Source organism: Balaenoptera acutorostrata, chromosome 1 (assembly GCF_949987535.1).
Source record: "Balaenoptera acutorostrata chromosome 1, mBalAcu1.1, whole genome shotgun sequence".
In the NCBI taxonomy this organism is placed as follows: domain Eukaryota; kingdom Metazoa; phylum Chordata; class Mammalia; order Artiodactyla; family Balaenopteridae; genus Balaenoptera; species Balaenoptera acutorostrata.
The window spans coordinates 113,542,223-113,561,077 of record NC_080064.1 but is presented as its reverse complement, the minus strand read 5'-3'; the positions used below and the strand labels follow the sequence as shown (position 1 = coordinate 113,561,077).

Sequence of the window (18,855 nt, the reverse complement as noted above, 5' to 3'; positions counted from 1 at the left end):
CCTGTGGGAGCATCTTTGTAAATTGTTGCAACCCTAAAATGCTGATATTGGAGGTGCATTCAGCAGCCGCTGACTGAGAACCAGCTGAGTTTACCTGCACTGACATCTGTGCAGCAAGAGACAGGGTGTTTGGCTACAAGAGAATGTGAGCTTTTTTGTGTGTGAAAAAAGAATGAGTTTTTTCATATGCATTATTTTATTTTATCCTCCAGTACCTGTGAGAGTTGGTCCTATTAGATCTGGCTTGCAGAGAATGAAACAGAGGCCCAGAGAGGTTAAGTGACAGGTCCAGTGTCACATAGCTAGTGAGCAGCAAAGATATGACTTGAATTCTGGCCTTTTGGTTCCAAATCCCATGTTATTTAGAAAGAGACAATGGTAATTTTCTTTGTTAGCTATCTCGTTCTATTTGAGGAGGAGTTGGCATGAGTGAGTTTTGTTGCTGACTATTTCACACTCACAATTTTATCATGTATAGAAATGCCTGAGAAAAGGAGAAAAAAAGAAAGAAATATGGGGACTGTTCCTATGACCTGTGTATGTGTCGTGGCCAGTGTGTGCCCAGTGCCATCGGCCATTAGGCTTCAGGGACTATTTGGTCCAAGAGTCTCATTGTACTGGGGGTATTGAGGCCTAGAAGAGTGAAGCAGCTTGTCCAAAGCCAGGCATTTACCATGGAAGAGGCCCAGACCCTCTGGGCCCTCTGATGGCAAGCCCAGGGCCCAGCTCCAGAGACCTCTTAGTTATGAAGCACCCTGGCTTCTTGGAACTTCTCCCTCCTCGGGCCTGTCAGAGGTCCAGGTGCCCTTTAAAACCCCCAGGGTCCACCCTCCCACCCCATCGTGACAGCTTTGCCTGTTTCCCCTGTTTGCAAGTTGGACATCCAAGGACGCAGAGGGTCTGAGTGATTCCACTCTGGACCATGAGTGACCAAAATAGGATTCTGGTAGCTGCCTTCTGGTAGGAACCAGGCTGGGCAGCCACTCTGAGAATGCCAGGAAGAGCCAGGGGTGTACTTAAATTAGGCAGCTCAACCTGGGACCACAAGCCTGAGCTAAGAGATGAGCATGAGGGTGAAAGGTGTGGAGAGTGGACGAGAATGAGAGATTATGAGAAAGAGGCAGGATGAGAGCAGAGGAAGGAGGAAGGCAGGGGCTTGGCGCTGGTACGAAAGCACCAGGTTGAGGAAAGAAGCTCCGTCTCCGCAGAGACCAGCAACCACGAATGCAGTCTTCCTGGCCAGTGGATAAGGGGCTGGTTTTAATTTGCATAGCGTTAATTAGCAAGAGTGTCTAATTAGGACAACCCTTACAGAGCCACAGTATTAAGCTGATGCTGAATGTCAATCAATTTTGGAGCCTCTCCATGAAATTGAAGGAAAAGTTGACCTTATTAAACTGAAAAGATTTCTAAATCAATTATTTCCCAAGTCGAATGCACAAAACGTAAATCTTAATTCAGTAGATACAGACTTTAGATGATATTACCTCTTCCCCTTTGGGGGTTCCAGCCAGTGACAAAGATCATGAATGGATCACATATGCACACACACACACACACACACACACACACACACATACACGCACACACATACTTTGGGGAAGGCACCTGCACATCTTTACCTGATATTTCACTTCTGTTCAGTGCCCCTCTAGGACTCTGCCTGCAAGCATGGTTTTCTGTTATTTTCAAATGTTCCAAACAATATAATACATTTAGAACTTCAAAGCCTCTGGAAAATCTACCGTAATCATTACAATTCTGGCTTGTCTTTGGAAGCTACAAGGCGGCTGGGAGAGCAATTTATATGGCTGGCTCAGAAGCTGGGAACGTACTCCATCACAGTCTGCACAGCCTCGGGGGAGGAAGGGCTAGAGCAGCTCTAAGAAGCCTCACTGAAGAAATTGGAGGCTGGAAAGGCCTGACCAGCTGGGCAGGTGGGGTGTTGGTGCACAGGGAGGCCACAGAACCCGGAAGTAGATGATCTGGAGTAAATCCTGGCTTCTTCAATCCTGACTTGGCCATCTGTTGGCCATGTCCTTGGACAAGTTACGTAACTTCTTGGAGCCTCAGTTTCCTCCTCTGTAAAGTTGGTGATGTCCACCTTGCATGGTAGGCCCCTACAGTAGTGCTTTATAACAGATTGTTGTCATCAACAAGTCACTGTGTCTGTGAAGGGCTGGCTCATGGCTTGAAGCAGAACAGGACCATGTGGATAGGGGCATCTTGCAGGAATGTGGTTCACCCTCCTTCCCTGCTAGGAATCCCCTCTACAGCACCCCTGATGGCTGTAGCCAGCCTCTACTAAGATGACAGGAACTCACCATCTCACACGGGAGCCTAGTTCATTTTGAAGGCAAGGGGGAAGCGTGGTATATAGAAAAATCTGATATATAGCTTAAAGTCTGGGCTAGCTGTATGACCTTGGAAAAGTCACTTTGTCTCTATGACCCTCAGTTTTGTTTTGTTTTGTTTTTTAATCAGTAAAATGGAGACATTATGACCTCATCTGTAGGGTGAGAATGCGAAGTAATCTGTATAGAAGGCATAGTCTGGGACCTGGTATGTAGTCAATACTTAATAAATGTTAAGTAAAAATAAAAGTACTATTATTAAGTAGTTTCAAGAAGCACTTATTAAGCACCTATTGTACTCAGATCATCAGAGGTAATACAGTTGAGTACCCTGACACTTTATAGAATGACACTATATATTTGCAGTCTTTTTTTACATTAAAAAAGTAAAAAATTAAAAAATAATTGGAAATATACCATATTTACAGTTTTGGGGGCTGGGCTTTTGACTTGATGTTATATCATGAACCTTTCCTGATATCTTCAAATATTCTCTGCAGAGGTGGCTTTAAGTGGCAACATAGTGTTCCATCACTGGCTATTCTCCAATTTACTTACCCACTCTAATATTTTGGGGCATTTAGGAATAAATGGCTTTAAAAAACCAACTCTCATCTGTTGGGATATAATTCTTAAGCATTCCTGTGTATTAAGGATATTACTCTACTGAAAAATTCTGACTTGCAGGGGAGAAGTGTTGACCAGTTGACCACGGGACTCCCTTCCAGCCCTATGAGTCCCTTTGGCCCTTGGATAGCAGTGCGTGGGGGCTGAGCAGGGGTGTGTACATACACACATGTGGTGTACGTCAGCTAATTAGCCAGTCCTGAGTTGCTGCCATCACCCAAAGAACCATATCAATTTCAAGCTTCACTGGAGTTCAGACAGCAAAGAAAAGATGATAATTCAACATTTTAACAAATGGAAAACATTTCTAATCCAGCCAGACTTCTTTGACGTATTTTCCTGCTATTAAAAATGGTTGATGGTTTATTTTTTGTTGACATGTGATAGAGAATGCAAGGAAATCTGTGAAGTAGTGAGCATTCCCACTGATCCAGTGCACACTCATCTCCCCATGGGGCTGGGGCTGGCCGATGAGGTTTCACTGGCCAAAACCAAGAGACAGGTGGAGTTGCCTCTTATGTAAAGGCTTTGAGTTGTAGAACAAAAGGAAGAGGCTCAAAGGAGAGGAGACAGCATCTGGCCCCTTTCCCTTCACCTCTTCCTCTAAAAATGATGGAAATAGACTTGGATTCTGATTTCAGTTACTTTCTGCCAAAAGAAATAAATTAGAGTTTGAAATGTGCAGCTGATCCCAAACCCTTTCCTGGGGAGGCATGATGCTCCCCAGATGTCAGACCCCTTTGAGAAGAAAGTTATGGTCATTTCTGGCTCGAAAACATCATGATCTGTCCCCAGTTGATTCCTATAGGGAGGTAGTCTTGTCCTAAGAGTCTGAGTGTCCCTGAATTCACCACCTGCTCTCTTCAGCCCCAATAGGTCTTGTGGTTTGGATGGTGTTTCAGGCATCCAATAGTGCTTTCGAAGAGTAGAACCTTCCTGAAGGCTGGAACTGTGTTCTGTTTTCCTTTGGGCCCTTAACTGGAACAGCAGAATACCCCCGAAGGCACCTCTGTGCATATGCACTGAGTAAATGATTGCAGGCTGCTCTTCATTAAGTGTAGAACATGCAAGAGGCTAAATGAAAAGTGGATTATGCTTAGACCATCGTCTCTGGGCAGAGCAAAATGGAGAATTTTCCCCACAGCTGGATGATCCTGCACAGCGTAGAAAGCTGGGGTTTGTGTATAAGCCAGATTGGAAACTTCTGGTGGGCAGGGGCCCTCTATAAATATCCTGCAGTATCTAGCACACCGTTGGACATCTAGCAGATGCTCAAGAAATGAGAAGTTGTTGAAATCGTCATGAAAGAAAGAAAGAATGAATGAGCTCCTTCATTAGTTCTCCCTTGGGTCCCCAGCACTAGCTTGTGCCTGGCACAGAGTGGGCCCCAAAACTATATCAAATAAATGAATGGTAGATTGGCAGACACCAGGGAGAACTGCTTTCTTTCCATCTCAGCCTGCAGAGGGTGGTTGAGAACATGGACTTGGGCATCTGGGAGTCCTATGTTTAAGTCCAAGCCCTCCACTGACTCTAGTGGCTGCCATATTGGACACACCCCCTAACGCTGGAGATCTCAGCCACCTCTCCCTCTGTCTCTGAAAGCTTGCTTTCTTGGACAGTGATGTCTCCCTCCCTAGCTCTATTGTAGGTTTCACGTGGTAATTAATCATATCCCACCTTCGAAACACCTTCCATTATTGTCTTAAGTAGTCATTTGGGTCTGTGTAAATGGGCACTTCTCCCATTTTTACTCTGTTTCCCATTGAGAGTGGGCCTGAGGGCTTGCGGGCAGTGCTCTGGGCTGGGAGTCAGGCTGAGAGTCAGAGGTCTTGGCTTTGAACTCTGGCATGAGGCACTCACCCCTCTGAGCCTCTACCTGTAATATCTATAAAGCTGGGCTAGAGGCCAAGGGCTGTCTCAAGGATGGATGAGAACAAGATGTGAAAGCACCTGGTACACTGTGAGGTGCTTTGCAGGCATCAGGCATGTTATGATTCTGGAGCATGGGGGCTGCTTCTCATGTGGCGTGCCTCTCAGGATGCGTGAGGCCACAACACAGTGCTTGGAGGTACTGCCTGGCTTTCTGCTACCTTTGCTCAGGGCTGTGTTCCTGCCTTCTTTTGGGACTGGGAGCTGCCTCTACTCCCTGGCTTCCAAATGCCCAGGAGGCACCAGCCCTGTAGAGGAGGTGAGGTAGATGACCGTAGCCAGCCCTCACAGGGCCTGGCCCCAGGCTAGGCACTTTACATAGACAAATGCCTTTATCCTTCACAGCATCCCTGAGAGGTAGGTACTGATGTTATCCCCATCTGATGCCTGAGGCAATTGAGCACAGAGAGATGGAGTGAGCAGCCTGAGGTTACGTGGCTAGTAAGCCGCTACGTCAGGGTTTGGATTCTGTGGGCTGGTCGCAGAGCTCTTGCTGCTAACCACGTGGGTCCCCTAAGCTGCCCTGGGGCTGGAGGACTGCAGTGAAGGCCAAGTGGCCCATCCTGCCTCCCCCAGCCTCAGCTGGAGGGACCCTCAGGGCCCTTCTCCTGCCCAGGACCCCTCTCTGCTCCTGTGCTCGGCCCCCTTCTCTTTCTAGTAGCTCCTCTGCCACCCTCGCTTCCCTCCCCGCCCTTGGCCCTAAAACGGGAGATGAGAGCTGCTGCCAGGACATTCTCATTCATTCCTGAAAGAACTCTGCATTGTCAGAGATGGAAGGGACCTCAGAACCCTCTGGTTCAGGTTTGTTAAGAGAGAAGAGAAGCTCAAGCTGGCACAGTATTGATGCCCAAACCATATAACAGCAACATAGAAAAGAATTATGTTCATATGACTTATGAGCATGGAGGCAAATATTCTAAACAACACATCAGCAAACTGAATCTAGGCATGTATAACAAACAGAATACATCACGCCCAAGCAGGGTTCATCGCAGGAATGCAAATATGATTTAACCCTAGAAAACAGAGGCTCAGAGGAGCCGGCCCAGGGCCCAGCCCAAGGTACTTTCGGGGCTCAGGCTAACTTTGTGCTGTATCCCGCTCCCAGGAGGCGCTGGTGACAGTCTTTCCTTTGCCTTCACTGCCCCTCACCCCAACCCCTTAACACAGCCTCAGAGTAAAATTAAGATGCTCCATCCCGGATTTCCCTAATCCTCTCTTTCCCTTTCTCCTGCAGGATTCCATGTTTTCGTTGGCCCTGAAATGCCTTATCAGTCTGTCCACCATCATCCTTTTGGGTTTGATCATCGCCTATCACACACGTGAAGTCCAGGTAGGTGCCCTCGCCCACACCCCTTCATGCAGGGGCTATTCCTTTGCTCCAGGCTGAGCCCGTCCCCACTCCCAAACCCACCCTTTCAGTAGCTACTTGGGTGATTTCACCAGAAGGTATCTGAGATTGTGGATCTTCTCTTTTGGTTTGGACCCTCGTGGGAGAGGGAATTGTGAGGCTGCCCTGTGGCTTTAGAACAACAGTGACATTATCTTCAAGTGGGGATCCCAGAGGCAAACACGGCTTCATGATTTGGGGGGCAGTCCTGCTTAGAATCTTCATTTTGCACCATTCTACTGTGAGACTTGCTTTGCCCTTTCTATCTCTTGCTGGATCCTTTCTGAACTTGAGCCACTGAATCCCCCAGGTGAAACAGACCTGCCTCCTGTGCCCCTGCATACACACACACACACACATACACACACACACTGCACCAGATGCCACCAGGAATCTGTATTTCTGACTGGTGTAGACTTTACCCCCACTGGACTCTGCCAGGGAGGAGTCATTTTCTAGATAGAATAGAACCTGCTGTAGTTGAGGGGGCCTCTGTTTCTTGCTGCCCAGGAGTCACTTGGCACCCAGAGAAATATTGGCTTAACCTCTGGGGTCCACTCCAGTTTGGCCAATGTAGGGAGGATGGTTCGACCTGGGCTGGGAAGGGCAGGCAGGAGTGAGCAGATCTGTAGCATCTTCTCATGACAATGGGTCTCCCTCTCACTGGGCCCTTCGGGCTGACCTGCTCTGCTGGGACCCTGGGTAGTTCTGAAGTATCCAGATGTTTTTTCTCACATGCATACGCATCTAAATATAACTCCCGTCATTTGGCTGGAGGAGCACAGATAGATCCACATCTGGGCAGCAGGCAAGAAATTGACAAAGACCAGAACTCAGAGTCAGAAAAGCTGGGGCCGAGTCTCGCCCATGACCTCTTCTTACAGCGTGTCTTTGGCCAGCCCTGAGACCTTTCTGTACTGGAACATGTGAACTCTTCCTCGTCTGGAACATGGGGGGTTTTATCCTACCATTTATGGGTTGTTGTGAGGATGAATGGGGAGTGTATGAGAGAGCTCTGTAAAGTGTAAAACACTTCAAATCTCATCGCTTTTGTCACTCAGCGTTTCTGGGCCGAGTGGCTGCACAGGCAGAGACGGGCCAGTGCCTCCTGCTCCTGGAGGGGCTCTGCTTTGCCGCTGGGTGTCAGGGACCTCTGCGGCTGGCCTGGGGGTGGGAGCCCTGGCTCCAGGCCACCTTACCTCCACTCTGTTGATGACCAGAGAACACTAATCTAGAAGGTGGGGACTCTTTAATCTCTGGGGGGTCACAGGTGCGGGGACTGAGGTTGTGCTCTGAAGGCTGAGAGTCCCAGACGCCACCAAGCAGCTTCCTTCGTGGGGTCTGACCTGGACAATGCAGGTGGGCTTTAACCCAGACCGTGGTCCAGTCAACCCCAGAAAGGAGCCAGGAGTACAGGCAGGAGGAATGGGCAAGGAACAGAGACAGGACCATGAGTCACAGTCGGGGCTCCTGGCTGGGTTCACCCCACCCCAAACCAGCTGTGGGACCCATGTATCTCCTCAACTTCTCTGAGCCCCCGAACCCTCACCTAGAGGGCGTCTGTACTACTATGTGTCACCTTGACCTGTGCAGAGGGGTTGCACAGGCCAGAGAAAAAGGCAGAGTCATGAACTCATCTGTGATCCAAGCTTGAGGGAGGGGAAAGGAGCTGATCTCAGCCTCACGCCCGCGTGACGGTTCCATTCAGCCTGACTGCTGCTGCTTTCCACTCCAGGCATTGGGATTGGAAGAGCCAGGCATCCCTCCCTCTGATTCTCTTGGGGTCCTGCCCCACCTCCCCCCAGGGCTTGCAGTCTTGGCTCTCAGACCTGATCCCACGCAACTGCAGTTTGACTTCAGTTCTGGCCTGGTGGCAGGGCCGTGATGCTGATAGGCTAGCACCTAGCTGGGCACACTTTGTCCATCCTCAGCTCATAGCCAGTCTCTGCTTCACCCTAATTATGGGCAGCAGAGGATGCTTTTCAGTCACTTGTCTTGGCCTGACACTCACAGTTTGGAGAAACAAAGTGAAGTCAGTGGCATTAAATCCTGGCTCAGACACATCAGCCTGAATGACCTTGAGCCAATAACAACTTCTCTGGGCCTCGTCGGTTTCCGCATCTGAAGTATGGAAGTCATATCACCCACCTTGCTGAACTCATAAGCAGGGGGGTAACAGTTGACAGTACAGAGTGGGCCTTCATGAAATGGAAACTGGTCTCTTTCCTGTGACCTCTGTCCCACTGCTTCCAGCTGGACCTCGTCCATGTACAAGCTGTGCCCACCAGATAGTTACTGTCACAACTTCCCGGTACTGGCGGGTGGTTGGACTTCCTCCCTGCTCTGGCCCGGCCCTGCCTCCACTCTCAGCTCCCACCGCCCAGCCCCTTATCCTACCTGGCCCACCGTCACGTGGGGAGTCACCAGAACCTGGCTCCCTCTGTGCCTCTTACCTGTCCAGTGAAGTTCTTTCTTCTGGAAAGGTCTAGTGGGACCTTCTCCTGCCAGAGGGAAATGGGAACGGTTTGGGCCCAGACAGTCAGCAGGACCCTTGTATGCACTCACCTGACCATACTGTGATTTTCTGTTCTGTATCCTTTTCCCCACCCTCAGGGACAATGATGCTGTTAATCTTTGTATTTCCAGGGACCCGTGGTGTCTGACAGAGAGCAGGTGTCTGCAGGGCATATTTTGAATGAAAGAGTGCTGGATTCAAGCTATCTGGTTTCCAAAGCCTTTTAGACCATGACTCAGCTCTGTGGTCTTGGGCCTCAAGTTTCCACATCTGTTCACTGGGGATCCTAAGCACCCACCCCACCCCACCCCACCCCGATTCTGTAATTGTCTGATTGAGGTTGGTGCCCGCCGGCTGGGGGACCTGCTTCCTGAGAGGGGTGGGAGGGTTATCCCAAGCATGATTGCCAGTGCTTATCCAGAGGGGATGCTTGGAAAACCTCTTCAGTAGGGAAAGGCCAGCTGCTGCTCATCTGTTGGGAAGTAGGGCAGGGTGAGGGTATGGCTCCTCTCCTACGTGGGGTGAAGTCAGGGGCTCGTGTTAAGGATATGCTCGCCACTTCCTCATCAACACCAGTTACTGGTCACTTGGCTAAATTTTAGCAGGAACCAGATGACCGTGTTTCCACCTCCCCCCAGCCCTGCCCCAGTCGCTCACATCCAGGCCCCTGGCCCTGGCCCAGCACACACAGGAGGCTAGGAGTACCTTCTAGAATAGTGTTCGTATTTGTTATTAGTTTGGACAACTTGTGTTTGTGAGAAAGAAGACTCTGAAACATTATTGGGAACCTCTCAACCAAACTCTGGCTTCAAGTCATGCACCTGAGGCTCGGTAGGTCCTCAGAGGTGACAGGAGGGGGGTGCACCCCTCACCGGTGCAGGAGGCCCCTCCAGCCTCTGTGGGCCGGCCTGTCACCGGGACTCACTGTCTCTTGAGGGAGGCTCTCCCTGGCTGGGCAGTGTGAGTTGTAGAAAGTCTGCCCTTCCACTGAGAGGAAACGGGCCTCTCTGAAAATTCCACTCAGCCCGCCTCTCTTCTGGAGCAGGGAAAAGAGGTGCCTGCGTTTCCCATGAGGCAACCCCTGTCGTTTGAGGATGGCTGCCCTGTGTCTCCTTGGTCTCCTCTTCTCTTGGCATCTTGGAGCACAGAGCCTTCAAAGGCCCGGGCATCTGTTCTCCTCAGGCTAGCATGTCCTGGAAAGAAATGAAAAGCAAAATGCATTGGTTGTTGTGTTATTTATCAAAACTTTGAAAACTGCACTCTCCCTTGGAGAGTCCATTTACTCCTGTGGTTTGGCGATCGCCAGCACCTCCCAGATCGGCAGTGCAAACCTCCTTTCCCCAGGCTGCAGACTCACATTTTAGGGGCCATCGGCACACCCCGGCTCAACATGTAACTCCCTCCCTCCCTTCCTCTCTCCCTTCCTTCCTTCCTTCCTTCCTTGCTTCCTCTTTCTGTCTCTCTTTGTTCTTCTCTTTTCTCTCTCTCTGTTTCTTTTCTTTCTTTCTATTGAAGTATAGTTGATTTACAACGTTGTGTTAGTTTCAGGTGTACAGCAAAGTGATTCAGTTATATATATATTCTTTTTTAGATTCTTTTCCATTATGGTTTATTACAGGATATTGAATATATTTCCCTGTATAGCTGTAAAGTAGGTCCTTACTGTTTATCCAGTTTATATGTAGTGGTGTGTATCTGTTAATCTCAAACTCCTAATTTATTCCCCCTTTGGTAACCATAAGTTTGTTTTCTATGTCTGCGAGTCTGTTTCTGTTTTGTAAATATGTTCATTTGTATCATATTTTAGATTCCACATATAAGTGATATATGATACTTGTCTTTCTCTGACTTACTTCACTTAGTATGATAATCTCTAGGGCCATCCATGTTGCTGCAAATGGCATTATTTCATTCTTTTTTATGGCTGACTAGTATTCCATTGTGTGTCTATATAATATCTTCTTTATCCATTCATCTGTTGATGGACACTTAGGTTGCTTCCATGTCTTGGCTATTGTAAATAGTGCCACTATGAACATTGGGGTGCATGTATCTTTTTGAATTAGAGTATTCATCTTTTCTGGATATATGCCCAGGAGTGGAATTGCTGGATCATGTGGCAACTCTATTTTTAGTTTTGTTTTTTTTTTTAATTTATTTATTTTTATTTTATTTTATTTTTGGCTGTGTTGGGTCTTCGTTTCTGTGCGAGGGCTTTCTCTAGTTGCGGCAAGTGGGGGCCACTCTTCATCGCGGTGCATGGGCCTCTCACTATCACAGCCTCTCTTGTTGCGGAGCACAGGCTCCAGACGCGCAGGCTCAGTAGTTGTGGCTCGTGGGCCTAGTTGCTCCGTGGCATGTGGGATCTTCCCAGACCAGGGCTCGAACTCGTGTCCCCTGCATTGGCAGGCAGATTCTCAATCACTGCGCCACCAGGGAAGCCCTATTTTTAGTTTTTTAAGGAAGCTCCATCCTGTTTTCTGTAGTGGCTGCACCAATTTACATTCCCACCAACAGTGTGGGAGGGTTCCCTTTTCTCCACACCCTCTCCAGCATGTATTATTTGTAGACTTTTTGATGATGGCCATTCTGACTGGTGAGACACTGAACGCTTTATTGCTCCCCAGATATCCTCCCTCCTCTACCCTTCTTACCCATCTAGTGCATTCATTCATTCAGTGTGTACTTAACGAGGGTCTGCTCTGTGCAGAGCCTGGTACAGGGGCCCAGTACTCTGTGCTGGAAACACTGAAATAACTTTTGCTTCTCCAAGAGGTTGCCAATGTTGAGTGAATCCATGGCTCTAATGTCTTTAGTGCCATCCTGGAAGGCAGGACAGAAGGAGGCTGAGAACACAGATTTTAGAGTAGCCCAGCTTGGGTTCAAATCATGTTCTTTGTCACATTGTAGTATGTATGGTAGCCTTTAGCAAGTTACTGAATGCCTCTTAGTCTATTTCCTTACTGCAAAATGGGACTAATAATAGTACCCACCACAGGGTTGTTGTGCAGATCAAATTAGATAATACGTGCAAAACACCTCAGCTTCAATGAGGACGTGTTTGCCGGGCTGACAGCATGGAAAGGATATCCCAGGCAGAAGTCTCAAAAGAAACAGAGGCCCTGAGACGGGAAACTGCAGAGTGCATTCAGAACGCCTCTAGGACAAGGTCCTGGGCAGTGGGGGCCGGTCTACTCTGGAGCACGGCAGGACCAGCAGGAACTCATCTGCCTTGTTGAAGAGTTTTGGAACTGTCCTGTGGGCAGCAGGGAGAACCATGGAAGGAGTTCAAGCAGGGGAGAGAGATGATCAGATTTGCATTTTAGCTGCAGCATGGCAAATGTTGCAAGGGCCAATTTCAGAGGCAGGAAGACTAATTGGAAGCATGTTTTCATGGTCGAGATGAGGGATGGTGACACCCTGAATCAGGGCAAGACAAGAGCCAGGACAGGAGAGACTGTGCATAAGAGATGTTGAACAAGTGGAATTGACCAGACTTGGTCAGTTATTAGGTTGGAGGTACTGTCTGTGGGGAAAGGAGGGGTCCAGCAGTTGCTTGGGTAACTCAGTGGCTGGGAGTGCCATTCATTATAGTTGAAACCGCAGAAGGAGGCTGAGGTGGGGAATGATGACCAGGTTAGTTTTGGAAGTTGAGGTTTGGGGGCTGGGCATCCAGCCGCCTCCAGGATAGTGATGCAGAGGATAGGCCTAGATGAGCCGGGGGCAGTGAGATGAGAGGAGGTATGGGACAGGTCCCCAGAGGGACATCATCAAGTGAGAAGTGGGAGGAGGAAGAGGAGACCGCAAAGGAGAATGGAAAAGTCAGGGAGGTCAGAGGAGACTCCAAAGGGAGGGAGTCACAAAGCCGGGACAGAGAAGGAAGTGTCAGTTATGCCACAGGGGGTCAAGGAGTTGGGAACCCCACTGGTCTTTTGCATCAGGCTGTGGGAAGGTCATTGTGCCCTTCCTCAGCACAGTCACTGGGAGTGACAGTCACAGGGCAGTGGAAGGGGAAGGGAGGACCAAGTAGGAGGTGAGGAACATGGAGACACTGAATACTGGCTAGTCTTCTAAGAAGTTTGACTGTGAATCGAGGGAAGGCAGAGTGGCAGCTGGAGAGGACACAGTGCTGAGGGAGGGATGTTGGTCTGCTTGTGTAGCCTGGAGAGACTGCATATGTCTCTCAGCTGTCAGGAAGAAGCCAGTTGAGAGGGAGAGGAAATAACCAGGGGCCAGGTTCTTGTCCAGGAGCACACAGGAGGGGAAGGGAACAAGTGCCCCAGGGAGGAAGTGCCCTGGCTCAGAGCCTGGGGGACATGGTGGGGGGATGGGGAGGGGTGGGTGGGAAGTGCAGACACACCCACACCTGGAGGTGTGGAGCGGAGCCTTGGTGTCCTTAATGAAGCTACAGGGTCAGGAGGCTGCAGGACTGTGCCTGGCACACAGCATGGCTCAGTTAATGTTTGTCTAATTCAAATGGAGGGACTGCTGTGAACCTAGGACAGGACAAAGGCAGTGGCAGATTTCCCATCATCCAGTGTGTGGATGGGAACTTATAGATCATTAATTTCAGTCTGTACTTATTGGCCATATTCAAAGTAGAAGGCATCAATCAGATGAAGATCTGGTGTGGGCCTCCAGAGGCTTCTATTCTGCTTCAAACCTGACAGAAATATAACTATAGTGACAAGATAGAGGTCTTCAACCTCATGAACTTGAAACATAGGAGACCAATAAAAGAGGAGACTTTTAAGTTATTAGATGTGTAAAAGTGGATATTTTTATTAAATAGCAATAGAGTTCTCAGCTGGCAGGGAAATTACTTCAAATTGTAGGACATAAATTATATTCAAGAGACAGCTCACATTGCAAAAAGGCTCACATGCCATGGCATGATGGTCCCGTAGGTTGGCGCGTCCCCCTGGGCATGTATAACCTGCTGTCACAGGAACAGGGGCATCTGGAATGCAGGAGGTGTCACTGGTCCAGTTGCCTTGGGGGCCCACTGCTAAATGAGTCAGGCGCGTCTTCCCATCAGGGAACAGACTCGATGCTTCAGGCTGAGTCTTGTTCTGTGCTCTCACTCTCCCTTCTCCCTATAGAAGAAAGTGGGCTCAAGTCATACCCTGAACTTATCTGTAAGGTAAGGACTACTGTGTGTCAGGCATTGAGAATCCAGAAATAATTCAGACCCAGTCCCTACCTTTGGAAGCTGCTTGTCCTAGACCTTGATCCACTGTGACCCAAGCTGATAAGCCCCAAGGTATGAGGTGTGTGTGAAATACCGTGTGGCCACAGTGGGCCAGGCAACTCTCATGGAGAGAAGAGACTTTAACCAAGCCATGTATTCACGGGGAGCAGAGCCCTTGTGTGTGTTTGGGATGAAACTGGCCTGGAGCATTTCAGGGGCGTGAGAGAGAAGAGAAAGGAAGGTGTGTCTGTCCTCCAGGGGAGATGGCAGCTGCCTCACCCTGGTGGGGCTGGGGTCTCTGTCCTTGCAGGCCCCCGACAGACATTTCCTAAGGATGTCCCTGGCTGGTTGGCTGATGGATTTGAATCGCCTTCACTGGGCTCACAGATGGGCCAGTGGCCAAGGGACTCCTTTAGAGCTGAGCAGATTGGGGACCCCTGAGATCCCAAGACCTCCAGATGGCCCTCTCAGCCTGCTAGGTCTGAGGACATGAGCTCCTTAACCCAGGTGTGCTGCACAGAGAGGAGGAGGGAACTCTAGGCCCCCAGGGTGGTTCCAGGACCACAGGGCTTGACAGGAAAATTCTGGATGGTGGCCTCCTCTGCTGAGCTCACGGCCATCTCCTACTCCACGCTAATGAACACTCCCTAGACGGATGGCAGCACACGAGGGAAATTGGAAATGAGGGGTGTGTCCAGGGGACAGGGCCTGGCTAGGCCACCGTGCATCAGCTGAGGACGCCGCCTGCCCTCCCACCGGCCCACCTGCACCTGTACAGCTGGAGAGAAAGGAGGAAAGAGGGGGCGAGTAGCTGCTCAGTCCAAATGCCATGAGTCCTTGTCAGACTACCCTCCAAAGACAGAAAGCTGAGAGGATGACGCATTAGCAACCACATCGGTGACGACGGAGTCACGTCATCTTGTCTAGTGCTTTGTAGTTTTGGGAGTATTTTCACATGTATTGTCAGACCTCTTGCGTGCCTGACTTCACCTCTTTGACTTTTAGGGTTCAGCACAGATGCTTCCTCCGCTAGGAACCCTTCTGGCTGCCCCCACTCCCCGGGCAAGGTGCCCCTTCTAGGAGTTGGCTGGACATGGGCTCTGTTACCCTGACACTGTATCTCACCTGCACCCGCTCCGGCCGTATGTCCATGGTGGTGGAGGCTGACTTGGATTCACTGCTCTGTCCCACAGCCAAGAGCACCCAGCACATAGCAGGGATTCAATAAGTGTAACCAAATGAATGAACAACAAGCCTGAGGGGCAGACAGGCCGATTTATTCCCCTCACTCCATAGAAGAGAAAACTGAGTCTCTGTAAGACTCAGAGACTGGCGTGAAGTCCACAGCTCTGGCTTGTGCATCGTGAGGGGTCAAGGGTCTCAGCGGGCTGCGCCCTGTGAGCTGGGCTGGCCATGCCCTCTGTGACCCTCCCCACCATCCTCTCATTCCGTCTCGTCCCAGGCCTCAGTCCCAGAGCCTCTTCACTCTCAGATCTGTGGCTGGCCATGGATTGCCATGGTTACCACATCAGCCCTGGCAGTCTCTGTGTGACATTTTGGTTTTATTTGCTAAATATTTGAACACTTGGCTTTAACCCTTTCCGCCCCAGAGAGGGCTTTCCTGCCATGTTGCCCCTTCCCTAGGGGTGATGGCCTCCCGCTGCTCTCTCCGGGGCCCAGAGCCCATGGGGCTGGCGTGCCTGGGGGAGCAGCAAGGCTGTTTCTCAGCTGCCTGTGTTGACTTTCCGTTTTGTCAGTTGGAAATGTCATCCTGTGTCACGCTTCTTGACAGGGCATGTGCTGTGTCTGTTAACAGGTGTGAAAACTGTTGCCCTGGGCATGTTAAGACTTGCCCCAGCCGGGAGGGCCGGTCCCAGACTTCCGGAGTCAGCTGCCTGCAGCCCCATTCACTTCCAGGCAATTGCCCCTTGCCAAGTCCTCCAGAAGCTTCCTCAGCTCCAGGACTCCAGGATGTCAGGGGTGTCCTCTACCCTGAACCCTGGCAGGGGGACAGAGGGGAAACTGGTTTCGGGAGGAATCAGTGTTTGTAAATGGGGAGGTGGTGTCACCTCACCTCCCACTCCTCCTCCCCTGCTGGTGCCGGATGAGGTGGTGCTGGGAGGCTGAATCCACCAAGCTGTGTGTTACCTTGGAAACCACACACTGTCCTCACCTTGGGAAGCGAGGGGGGCCGAGGAAGCTTCTCAAGAAGCTTCTGCTGTAATTCAGGGATACAAGAGATCACCGTCCAACATGGGCAGCTAAGTGAATGACAGGGTTGAGAAAAACAGCCCGAGTGCCTGCCCCATCCAAGGCGCTTCCACCTAGCAAGCCTCTGCCCCCTTTACAAGGTGCGAGGGACCTGTGGCCTGGTCTGTCGGTGGTACCAATCACCGTGCGAGCTTGGATGAGCTACTTCTCTCTCAACCTGAGTTTTGTCATCTGTAAAGTAGGCAGATTGGATCAGATGATCTCTGGGGCCTCTGACTGTATCCAGGATTCCATGCCTGAAGGATGCTCAGTGACAAGGAGACAAAAATGTAGGGAGAGTAGCTATGAATGGTTTTTGATAACAAGAACTGATAGAGTTTGCATTCAGGAGGCCCTCGTGTGGGACTGTCCCAGCAGACTGTCCCTTCTCCTAACTGCCTTGCTTCTCTGCCCAGAAAGGGAGCTGGCTGTCCCCTTAATATAGCCTTGAACTTGAAATAGCAAACAATCAAAAGAACAGTTCTTTGGCTCCAACATCCTAAAGTTTAAAGGTGACTCCTCTTAAGTCTCTTACAAATATAATCTGGTCAGACATAGTAAAGCTTTTAGGATAATTAAAGTCAGTGACCATGTTCCCTTCCTCAGCGCTCAGTTCCAGCTTCCTTCCATGAATACAAACTCCCATTTCTTCAGAGTCACTGGGGAGTGAGTGTTCAGCTTAATTCTATTTCCCTGAGAGTGCCGATGTGTACTGTCCGTGACTTTTTCAGAGTTAATTCACTCTATTTTGTATTGTTGTTGTTACTATTTTCAAGTGATGATCTCTTCCATTTTGCATCAGATCCCCTGTGCAATCTAGTGAACCCCACTGCCTGGGGGGGTGTGTTTGGAAAGCACCACAGGGTTCCAGGGCTTTCTCCTGATTAAGAAACATCGTGCTCAGTTATAAGCTCCGCAAGGGCCATGCTTTCTCTTAATGGTCTGGGTGACTGTCCCTGCTGTGCCAATAAAGGGGGTTGTACGTAGTGGGAGTGTGATGATTCTAAATCTGGGCTAAAGATAATTGACTCTCTGAGGATTTGGGAAATTGGAAGGCATGGTAGAATTTTTTTTTTTTTTTAAACGTGATAATCCATTTATTTATTTATTTATTTATTTATGGCTGTGTTGGGTCTTCGTCTCTGTGCGGGGGCTTTCTCTAGTTATGGCAAGTGGGGGCCACTCTTCATCATAGTGCGCCGGCCTCTCGCTATCGCGGCCTCTCTTGTTGCGGAGCACAAGCTCCAGATGCACAGGCTCAGTAATCGTGGCTCACGGGCCTAGTTGCTCCGTGGCATGTGGGATCTTCCCAGACCAGGGCTCGAACCCGTGTCCCCTGCATTGGCAGGCAGACTCTCAACCACTGCGCCACCAGGGAAGCCCTAGAATTTTTAGTGTTTGGAGACTTCCTTACCATTTTCATTGCATTATAGGACCAAGAAAATTCTGATAATTCTAGTCTCTGTTCAGCAGGAAGCTGAAGTCACATCTTTTTGTTTTTAAGAGAAAAGATGGCAAAATCACCACTGCTCAAATTCTCCCAAACCCAATAATTGGAAAAGAGATGAACTGTGCCGAGTTTATCTTTGAATTAAAGAATTCAATACAATTCAGTCCAGCAGAATTCCATTTCCTCTGAACATATCACCAATACAAACCTGGTGGGTGGGTGGGAGGGACCCTGGGCTTGTGGTCAGTAGACCTGGGGCCAAGTTGTGACTTGGCCATTAAAAATTTTTTTAAATTATTGTAAATGTGTATCATGTAAAATTTTACCATTTTAACCATTTTTACGCATACAGTTCAGTGGTTAAGTTCATCCATGTTGTTGTGCCACCATCACCTCCATCCATCTCCAGAACTGACTTTGTCATTTTTATGTAACCTTCAGTCACCTGATGGCTTGTGGGTGTGGGTGCCCCTCTGAGTATGGTGGACTTTTTCATACACCGCCCCCACCAGCATCCCGCGGACTTGCCTTCACCCTGCCCCGACATCCTCATATCACAGGCCCAGGTTCTGATTCCAAGTTTAGATCTGCAAAAAGGTTTGTAACTCCACGAATGATAATAATGACAGGCTCTACTTTTGATCTCATATGTGCCGGGAATTGTGCCCTTTATGATCTCAATGGATCCTCATGTCAGTCCTGTGAGGTGAATTCTGTTACAATCCCTGTTTTATAGGTAAGACAACTGAGGCCTAAGAAGGTGAGTGATGTGGCCAAGGTCATGTGCCTGGTGAGAGGCAGAGCTGGACTCAAGTGGGCTGTCTCTAAGCCTGTTAGGCTTCACTTGGGGGGAGAGCTCCATCCTTGGTCTGTCTCTCCTGCCCCTAGTTCCTGCAGCACCAGAAGGCAGCTTGGAATTTGGGCTCAGCCATGGGGACTCCCCTCCAAAACAGGGCAAGGGCACACATGACGAAGCCAAGGGCAGAACAGAAACCCCGCAGTAGCGCCCGGGGCCCTCAGCCCCAGCGGCACCTCCAGGAGGGACCTCCAGCCTCTGTTCTGCCCTGGGGTGACTCCTCTGCATGTTAGAAATCGCTTCCTTACCCTGGTTTCCCTATTGTCTTCCTCTTGGGTCCCAGGCCTACC

At 49.7% G+C, this 18,855-nt stretch overlaps 1 protein-coding gene across 4 annotated transcripts in view; it reads left to right on the top strand.

Annotated features, from left to right (window-relative positions):
- Positions 1-18,855, top strand: part of KCNN3 (potassium calcium-activated channel subfamily N member 3) — a 188,003-nt gene that overhangs the window by 53,992 nt on the left and 115,156 nt on the right. For all 4 annotated transcript variants that reach the window (XM_057548315.1, XM_007178480.2, XM_007178479.2 and 1 more), the window contains exon 2: positions 6,151-6,246. In XM_057548315.1, coding sequence (XP_057404298.1) covers positions 6,157-6,246 — 90 coding nt within the window. In that variant the 5' untranslated portion in view covers positions 6,151-6,156. The remainder of the gene's footprint in view (positions 1-6,150; positions 6,247-18,855) is intronic.